We start from the raw sequence: 10439 nt of genomic DNA, 5'->3' as shown, positions 1-10439 counted from the left end.
TTTCAGGTAAAACCTATGTGATGTAGAATTAAGTGCAACATACGGAAATAACTATGACATTAAATTTCTATAACGTCTGAAACATTAAATTTGATCATCTGAAACATTAGAGGTGCGGAAATATAGGATTAACTCAAATGTATGATTTTTTCGGGTCTGGATTTGTACGTAAGAGATTTTGAGATGCAACATATGAAAATAACTATTGCAATAAATTTTTATAACGTCTTAAACATTAAATTTGAACATCTAAAACATTGTAGATGCAAAAATATAGAATTAACTCGAATGGATAATTTTTTCGGATCCAAATCTATACGTAAGAGATTCCAAAATGCAACATATGAAAATAACTATCGTAACAAATTTTTATTACGTCTAAAACATTAGAAATATAAGGACACATAAATTAACTCAAAAGAATAATATTTTCAGATCCGAGTACATATGCCAGTCCAATCAAACATCGGATGCTCAGACATTTGCTTGCCAGCATTTCCGGTACCGTATGGCATACATACCGATTGCAACCAACGAATTTACAGATAAGTCATTTCATTAGAAGTCTGTTATTTTTAAATTTCATCTAAATCCCCTTATAGTCAAAACTAAATCATTGAGGACAAATTGGATGAGTTTGTACTAAGAAGAAGATTGACAACGAGGAGGCCTAGAAAATAGACGAAGGTGCATGTAGAACCACACGTATCACCAACTATACGTGACCAGAATATGCCCGAATAAAGAAACGCTGGAAAATATACCATAACATTGCGTGTACAATCACACCTATCACCAAGGCACCACCAGCTTAGCTGGACTCTGATCACCATCTAAAATGCACAATCTCGTTTACAAAAGCCTCAAGGTCAAATGGAGTGGCCATGACGGAACGAAAAAAGATCTAGATGTTTTTTATACGGGTAGCCCGTACAGTGCACGAAATTTTCAAGTAAACTAATCGAACCAGTTCCAAACACATAGGATACAGCAAGCCTAAGCTAACGCGCATGTAGTTCAATTCCTAAACCGTCAGCGACAGCCGTTTCCTTAGCCGGATCCGGCCCGCGAGCGGCGGCAGCTGATTCCGATTTCCGCACCCCTTCCGCCCTCCTGCTGCCGCAGTGCCTCCTCGGCCTCCCGGGGACCAGCTGCGCGTACGACGCGAACGCGACGTCGATTTCTTCCCATGGGTTGATGCGGATCGGCGCGGGCGGGCGGATTGATCCCGCGCAGATGACGAGGCGTGACGACGCGGGGACGGCCAGCCGCGGAAGTAATCCCTCCGGTTCGTGATACTTGCTACTTTCGATAAAAAAAAAATAGGCTTCCTAAAATATTTATCATTTCAGGTATTCCAATATATTTTTTACCACTCTTTTCTATTATGTTTCTATCGATTCATATTTCTCCTCGTTATTCGTATAACTCAATACTAATAATAAAATAAATATTTTTGTTATAAAATATTTTACTAATGATTGTCTAAATCTATGTGATCGGTCAAAGTGTAAAGTATTACAAAACAGAGGGAGTATCTGACCGGGACAGAGGTGGGTTTTTTCATTACGCAACAGCCAAAGATGGCACCCATAGTTTACTGTTTGTCATTGTCATATTCGTTTTGCCTTGCCCCTTGGGGGTTTTATTTCACGAGGGTGTTTTGTCTGCTGGTTGTTGTCATTACAGAATTTTACAATCCCAAAATATGTTATTGAGCCTGTGTGCCATTGACATATTTAAAAGTTTCTCCAAAATTGCAATGGCATAGGAATGATTTACCCATCGATCAATCATAGAGTAGAGCAATAGGGTTAAATGGAGACGTTTTTTATTTTTTATTTCTTGATTACCGGTAAATTTGTGATCGCAGATTCATCCCTCAATTTTAAGAGACCTGCACGCGAGTGCAAAAAATGTGAGCACTAAAACTTTGGATCCAGATATGGGGATTAAGAAGCCTGTTGTGGTGGAGTGTGGAGGAAGGTTGAACACTGCTATTGAATTTCCATTTTGAGTTAGACCTGTCTCAAATTTCTCAACATAATACTCATTTCGTTCAAAAATAGTAGACGTATCTTTTTAAAAATTAAATTTTATATACTTTAACTAATATTTAATTAAATTATAAAAATATCTAGTGTATATAAAATATACAACTAGATTTACAATTTAAAATAATTTTACACTATATAGGTTTCATAGCTATAAATCATATATTTTATGATAAAAGTTAAAATCTAATTTCAAAAATTAAGTAAAAAAATACACCTACTATTTTTAAACAGAGAAAGTAACATGTAATAGCACAAAAGCATATCGGAAAAACCAAAACGGAACTTGGATGCAGATAAGGGTCACTAAACTTTTGTATACTCCCTATAAGGGTCAAGACGAACAACATTTGCCAAATAAGGGGAGCTTTTTTTAATTTTTTATATACATCGTTATAAGGCCATCCAAGGGCACACAGACATTCAGCAGGGGATGGATGGTCATCCATACCGTTGGCTGCGAGCGGGCCATTTTTCGTCAAGGCTGTTGGTGAATTTCATGGTCAACCATTATCATAAGCTCTAGGCACTAATTTTGGGAAGTAAAGGGCATGCTCTGTTTTCCCAAGTTGCTCTGTTTCATTACCAAAAGTAGTAACCGTTACAGTACAAAAATTTGGCATAGGAAGCCAAGAGTAAGGTCATGTTTGAATCAGCTAGAGATTATGAAAACAAGCTAAAAAAATCTGTAGTTGATCCAATCAATCCAGATTATAGTTCAGATAATAAAAATCAAACAACTCAGATTCTTATAATCCCATAATCTAGCTCCACCCAGCTAAAAGCAGATAATAGATGGTAAAAAGACATTTTTGCCCCCGCACCTTATCCTTTCCGCCAAGCTTTTCTCCCTCACGCATCTCGGCCTCTTCTGTCTTGGTCGCGTGCTCTCCCAGTAGGGCGCCGCCGCCGCCGCCTCAAACCCCGCTTCCCTGCGTGCTCCTACCGTCGCCGGCCCATCCCAGCTCGCCGACGCTGCCCAAGTCTTGTCATTCGCCGATGGACCTGTTTGGGGAGCAAGGCGACGACTCCGAATTCGTGGATCCCATCACGCAGCCGCCTAATCACGCCGCCAGGGCCATCTTCTTGGAGCCCGACACCTCCCTTGGCGACCGTGCCGTTCCTCCTCGATGCGGTTCCGACGGAACGGGGGGCATCGACCTCAATTCTCAAGCCTCCAACTTCCCCAACATGATGTCGTACAACGACCTCCTCCTTTCTCCATCATTGCCCAACATCGACGAGGCTGAGGTCGCAGGTAGTCATCGGTGCACTGGGCCTAGTCGATCCGTCAGTGCTGGATGTGGGGCCGCGGCGACACGCACCGGATGGAGCGTCGCACAGCGGCAAGGTCCTTCCGCGCTCCTAGGACGGCTGCAGCGGCTACCAGAGGAGGGCGTGCAACTCCTCAGGGCATCGCCGCCGCAACCGGGGGTCGTGGAACACCTCGGGTGCCCGCCGTCGTAGGTGTGAGTGGTGGCACACCTCCAGTGGGTGCCCCCGCATGTGGGAGTGGTGGCACTCCTCGTTTTGGCACCGACACAAGTGGGAGTGGTGCCTCTCCATGGCCGGCCGATGCAGATGGTGGTCAAGAGGATGAGGATGAAGGATTTGGGGACAGATCGTCGGTGAGTAATTTTTTTCTTTCCCTTTTGATTTTGTGAACTGATGATGTCGTGTTGTAGGCATGTGTTCTTGACTTGATGTCAACCGAGGACCTTTGTGTCAAATGAAAAGGTTGTAACTGATGAGGTCAAGTTTGTTTGTCTCAAATATTTGAACTGATGACCTTTCTCTCAAATGAAAGGCTGTAGGCATGTGGTCAAGTTTGTTTGTCTCAAATATTTGAACTGATGACCTTTCTCTCAAATATGCTTATTGGTTTTCAGCCATGTGGTCAATATGCTTGTTGGTTTAGAGTTTAACGGAAAGCTTTATGATCATGTTCATAACTGATGGATACATGAGAATTGTTGGTTTAGAGTTGGACAGAAAGCTTTAGAGTTGTTCAATGCATGAGAGGCTCTTCCATCTCAATATATGGATATGCCTATATTGAGATTTACAAATCATAACTGATGCATTATATACTTCTCCCACTCTCCTCATGGTCCTTTATAATGGATGTGCATTTCGTATTCCTTGTATTACATATCAGCTATTGTGCTCAGAATATACAATCTGTGGGTTGGTCAGTAATTTTATAACTTTGCTGATATATTGCCATCTGTGTGTCTATTTATCAGCTACTGTGCTCAGAATATACAATCTTCTTGCGATTGATACTGTCACTGCTAACATTGCTTTTGCATTCCCAAGATGCTTGTTGGTTTTCAGCTACATAAGTTGCCATGTACTTGTTAAGGAAAAAAAGTGCTACATAAGTTGCTAGTGTCATCTTACACTGCTGTGCTTACATAAGAGCAATTTTGCTTACTTCTTTTATATGACAAATCTGTAATAGAAGGAGGACCTATATGACAAGGCTAATTGGACTTCGGCCAATACTGGAATTTTCTCTCTGGGTATGATTGGGTTATGAGAACCCTTAATAATCCAACATCTTGCTTCAACATGTTTAGGATGAGTAGTACACTTTTTGGTAGGCTACATCAGTTGCTAGTGTCATCTTACGGCCTGAAGTCCACAAAAAAGATGAGCTCCATAGAGGCTTTAGCCATGTTTTTATAGATTATTGGTGCCTCACAAAGTGTTAGACAAGCTGACAATCGTTTCGAGAGGTCAACCGAGACGGTTAGTCGGAAATTTGAACAAGTCTTGCATAGTATCTATATACTCTCAGCAGATATTATCAAATCAAGAGATCCAGAATTCAGAATGGTGCATCCTAGACTACAAGATGCTTGTTTTTCACCATATTTCAATAACTGCATTGGAGCAATAGATGGTACACATGTACCTGTTGACGTGCCAGCGTCAAAGATGCTTCAACATGTGGGACGTCACGGGTAATCCGCACAAAATGTCTTGGCTATATGTGACTTCGACATGAGGTTAACCTTTGCTGTCACGGGTTGGTCAGGATCGGTATATGACATGAGAGTGTTTAATGACGCTATACGCAAATATGGCGACAAGTTTTCACATCCTCCACCCGGTAAATTCACTCGTTGACATCTTATCTCACTTGTGACGAAGTCAAATTTGAAATGTTCTTTTTTATATAAAATTTGTAATGTTATAAATTTTTTAGGGAAATTTTATCTTGTCGACTCGGGCTACCCTAACCGAGTGTGTTATCTTGCACCGTACAAGGCGACGAATTATCATTTACCAGAGTTTCGACAAGGTCCAAGACCAAGTGGCAGAAAGGAGGTACTCAATTTTTTGCATTCATCTCTACGCAACGTCATCGAGCATTCATTTGGTGTTTTGAAGATGAAGTGGAGAATCTTGTTGGACTTACCAAGGTATCCAATGATAAAGCAAACCAAAATTATACTTTCATGCATGGTCCTTCATAACTTCATTCGAGAAAGTGCAATGACGGATGCAGACTTTGACATGTGTGATCGTGATGAAAACTACATGCCAATCCCGACGGCCTCTTCATCTCAACGAAGTGGTGCTAATAGTCAAATAGGTGACGAAGATCAACACATGAATGTCTTTCGTGATAATCTTGCTAATGCTTTGTTTGCTATGCGAGAGTGATTATGAGAGGTTATTTGTATGGACATATATTTAAATTTGTATGAATCTTACAACTTTTACTTTTAAAATCCTTGTATGGACATTTGTATGCGAGAATCTCGGGCTGCAAGAGTCTTGGCGTTTGTTCTCTGTACATAACTTTGCTGCATACATCCCAATCGGTCTCTCTATGCACCCTCAACCCTTCCTTCCGATCTTGGCTTATTCACTACATCTCTGTACATGCCAACTCGATCATGAGGTCGTGGTGGCGTTGCTGTTGCCGGCGGCGGAGGCGTTGGATGAGGAGCTGCGCAAGCACAGCAATACTAGCAGCAGTGGCTGCAGTAACGCCAAGCCTCCTTTCCTATGGGTGCTTGGGGACTCATATGCAGACACGAGGTTGCTGGAACTGGGTGACCTCGGGCGACCTCGGGCGGGAGCTAACGCACGCAAGGTGGCCAAAGAGTTGGCCCTAAACTGCATGGGCAGTAGAAAATTAGGAAAAATCAGCAAGAGCATTGTGAACAACTAAAATCCAACCACCTATAATTCAGTGATCCAAACAGCTCCCAAATTATTATTAACCAACTTTTTACTATCTAGTTTTTTATAATCTCTAGCCAAAATCTAGATTCTTATAATCTCTGGCTGATCCAAATATACCCTAAAAAGAGGGACCAAAATTCAGGAGCCTCAGTTCTAGTAGCTCCACAGTGGCACATCAGCGACGTTGGCGTCGCCGTCGTCGCTGAACGCCGTGACGGCGGACGGCAGCGCCATGAGCATCCCCTGCGCCAAGCTCGCGTAGTACAAGTCCCAGCTCATGTCGTTGAACACGTCCAATTGGAACGAGGAGTCCTCGGTGGCCGGAGAAGACTCCTCGCCGTCGGTGGTGGTGCCCTCGTATTCCGTGCCAGGGGAGGACGTGGCCGAGCGCGCGTCGTCCGCGAGCGCCTCGCGGCGCTGGAAGTCCTCCACGGCCTCGGCGACCGCGTGGCGGACGTCGGCGAGGCTGGCGTACGAGTCCGGCACGGCGAGCAGCCAGGCGGAGTCGGCGAAGTTGAGGCACGCGCCGGCGCCGGCGATGGCGAGCATGGCGGCGTCGTGCGCGCGCGCGGCGGCCTCGGCGGTGTCGAAGGTGCCGAGCCAGAGCCTGCAGCCGCGCCTCCCGGGGACGCGCACCTCGCACACCCACCGCCCGGCATTGCCCCGGCGCCGGACGCCGCGGAACACGGGGTGCCGCGTCTCCCGGAACTTGGTCCGCCCCGCGGGCCGCTTCGGCGGCGAGGCCCACACGGTCTGGTGCTCCGACGAGGTCGAGCTGCAGGGGGAGCTCGACTCGCCGCTCATCTCCTTCTTGATCGGGCACATCTTGTTCCGGATCAGCTCTCGGCTCCTCGAGCCTCGGATGTTTTGGGTGCCTTGGGTTCTGGTTGAGCTGTGTATCGGGTTCGCGAGCCTTGACTGGTTTTGCGATGGAAATGGTGGATTTGTGGGCGCATATTTATAGGTGGTGGCGGGAACAGAGTGCAAAACGCGGGAAGGGAGCCAGTGGGCGGCGAGCACACAGCTGGGGAAGAAAGGGGATGCATCTGGTAAGGGCGGTGATGCCACTTGCAAGTAAGCAACAAAGGAGTGAAGGAGACTTCCAGAGTGACCTGATATTTTTTATTAGTATTTTTTATAGGACGACCACGATACCGCTTTTGCTTCCGTTATCGGTTTCTCTGTTGGTTACTACTCCCGCCGTTTTTGAATAAATGGTAAGTCCGACTTTTGTGTTCACGTTTTGACTAACAATTGTGCTATTGATTGACGAAGAGATTCTGTGAAATTCGTGATTGTAAACGAGAGTTAACAAATCATATGCTCGTTCTGATACTAAATATAAGTTCGTTAACATGGTCCTCCATAGGACACTTTTATTAATAATAACTATAAAAATATATTATTTGGAATAGAAAATGTTATATATTATGAAAATAATTTTCATGATGAATCTAGGAACAACAAACACATGTTGTTAATCTATATAATTTTTAAATTATTGATGATGAAGCTGAAAGATTTGATTTAAAACAAATCTAAATAGATATATATTTAAAATCAGATAAAGTAGAAAGGAACTATGTTACCTCCGCACACAAATTTACCTGGTGGGTCATGTAGTTGACCATCCTAATCGGCAAAAGACTGGGCTTTATACATTGTTACTACATTCATTTTCAAATAGGAGTAGATATTTTAGGAGAGGTGATGTTTTACTCAAGCGTCCTCGCTAAAAGCTATTGTGAAATGAAGTTTAAATTGAATGATTGTGGTGACTGGTGGATTAGGTGTTACAACCGGAAGTTTGAACAATTAAGAGGGGCTAAATATGCCATGGGTGAGAGGATTGATTACTTTTTTTTTCGCCAAGAGCTAAAACAACATTAAAAAGGAGCTGAGGGAATAGTTCACTTAGATAGCTATTCAATGACTTAATCAGCTCACGAGAGGACGCATAAGTCTTTCATGACACCAAGCTAACTTCAAATCCACTAGACGCCTTGCCACCCAACCGATAGCGAGGTGACTGAGCCGCGAAACCGGAACCACCGTCTCAGGCCAACCCCGGTATCACAGAAGCGAGCAGCAGCGGGAAGGAAGCTGCCGCACCTGAACCGCGTGCTGCGAATGGGTCGCCCCAATCCCCGCTCCCACTTGCCACTTGTGTCAAAAGAAAATGGCCACTTGCGTCGAGTTCCCGGACAAGCGGACAACTTGTTTGTGGGAGGGAGCTGAAACCTCTAACTTCACGGTGTGGTGTTTTCTCCACCGTGAGAAGTTAGATGTCGGATGGATGAGTATGATTTGATACTGCAATGTTCTACAAATAGTAATATTATTATAGTAATTAACACAATAGTACTTTTTGTACAGTGTTAATCGATAGACTAATATTCACAGGTGCTTCCACTCTCCCCGCCACCACGCCGTCGTACTAGTGAGTAGTGACCCCAATCACCCGTGCATATCCCTCCGTCCCTAGTCACTAGCCAAAACCCGGGCCCCGCAAAGGATCACTATTTATACAGTACAACGAGTTATGCTACAGTGCCCAGCAGTAGCTAAGCGCTATTTACTGTGGTACCAGTAATCTGTATTCTAGCTTTGTAGTGGAGTACTGTAGCACTGAATCGGATGTAAACTCAGATCTAATACATTTTACTGTACCTACAGTAGCCTGACATCTAGAGGTTCCGATCGAAAAGTGACGGCTTTCAATACCAAAAGGCGCCCGCGCTGGCTGTGGGACGAGAGGCAAGCCAACCGATCCCCAGCTATGCTCTCCGTTGCTTGCTCGCGTGGTGGGGAGCGCAGGCGCGCAGCGATATTTTAGTCGCCGCGGGGGGATGCCGTGCGCGGGCGCGAGGCGTGGCGACGTCGTGTGTGCGACAACCGCAGCACAGCGACGCGCGCGGTCTGAGCTTATCCGTCCGCCTCCGTGCACACGCGCTATTGGCATCCGCTGTGGTTATCTCCTCGGGGAACCTTCGGTCCGACGGGTCGACTAAAATATCGGAGCCGTTCGCGGTTGGATTTTGGGTCAGGTCCAGCAGCTGATGACGATTGACGGTCCTGGAAGACGGGAATGATACCTGGCATCTACTGAGCCGTGCTTTTTTAAAAGCACAGCTCCTAAAATCGAAGTGGACGTCTCATGCCTACACCGGTGTATTTTCTCTGACGGGATCCTTTATCTCTAAGTTTAGAGAGAGGTAGACGAGTGGCACGTCAGGTCAGCGGAGACGGTGGTATGGGTGGGATACTGCTAACCAAGGGTGGCATCAGATGGCCGGTGCCGGAGCGAAGAGCTTCAAAGACGGGCGGAACAGGGGAGCATGAGGTTCGTCGGAAGGGCAAGATGAGACCTATTCATTACCGTTGCCTAAAAAAATTAAAAAATAGGTTGTTGAAATATAGTATCGTACATTTAAAAGCTACAGATGACTGCTGGAGCTTGGGTACAAAGAGTGACACATCAGTGCTGACATTCGAGTGTTCAGATTGCCTGTCAACGAAGCATGGCAACCCTGGAGTCGTCCCCCGTTTCATTTGAACGGACAGAAGCTTCTCATTTGACTCACTTTTGGCCTTAAATAACGCATGCCTTTGAGTACCCCAGCCTTGTGAAATTCAACAAGTATAAAATATCGGTTGTTGACTAGCTCCTGCCTCTTCCAATGTCAAAAAATTTCTCGGTGCTGCGAGAGAGATGTACTCGAAGATGCGTATATCAACGGTGACGCAAGAGAGATTGACGCATAGCATTCGTCATACCTTACATCGAGTTTGATCGTCTGCGTGCCTCACACCACAAATGCTGGTTCGGGCATTGCGGAGACTCGGCCATGGGAAGCAGCAGGCCTCGTGATGATGGTCGCTTGAATCTTGTATCCGTGAGGCCACACGCCTTCTTCTCGCCTTTGGCGAATGATTCCCTGTAGTAGCTTCTTGCGCACTGTCTGACCAATTTCGATTTTGGCGAATGATTCGCCTTTGGCAGAAGCTCTAATTTCGATTTTTAAGTGAAGACTGTCTGTGAGGTGTAACGAGTTAAGCACTATCATAGGTTGTAATTTTGATCTTCTTTTTTGCTAGTTTTAGAAAATCAATGGACATAGTTAATTGGAGGCTATTGACAACTTGGTCGCTCCCGAGGGGTGACACGGGTGGCTCCTCGAC

General features: G+C 45.1%; 1 protein-coding gene across 1 annotated transcript; it reads right to left on the bottom strand.

Moving 5' to 3' along the window:
• Positions 1–6229: 6229 nt before the first annotated feature.
• On the bottom strand, positions 6230–7351 carry LOC133902002 (dehydration-responsive element-binding protein 1A-like). The gene has a single exon (XM_062343565.1). It carries the CDS (start codon positions 7080–7082, stop codon positions 6411–6413), a length of 672 nt encoding a protein of 223 aa, XP_062199549.1. The 5' UTR covers positions 7083–7351; the 3' UTR covers positions 6230–6410.
• Between the last annotated feature and the right edge of the window lie 3088 nt (positions 7352–10439).

The sequence above is a fragment of the Phragmites australis genome, chromosome 20, assembly GCF_958298935.1.
Source record: "Phragmites australis chromosome 20, lpPhrAust1.1, whole genome shotgun sequence".
NCBI lineage: Eukaryota > Viridiplantae > Streptophyta > Magnoliopsida > Poales > Poaceae > Phragmites > Phragmites australis.
The sequence above is the reverse complement of the archived record's forward strand: the minus strand, read 5'-3'. Positions and strand labels throughout refer to the sequence as shown.

Bases quoted from the DNA above. Each gene is read 5' to 3' on its own strand.
- LOC133902002 (XM_062343565.1), bottom strand. From the start codon at position 7,082: ATGTGCCCGATCAAGAAGGAGATGAGCGGCGAGTCGAGCTCCCCCTGC.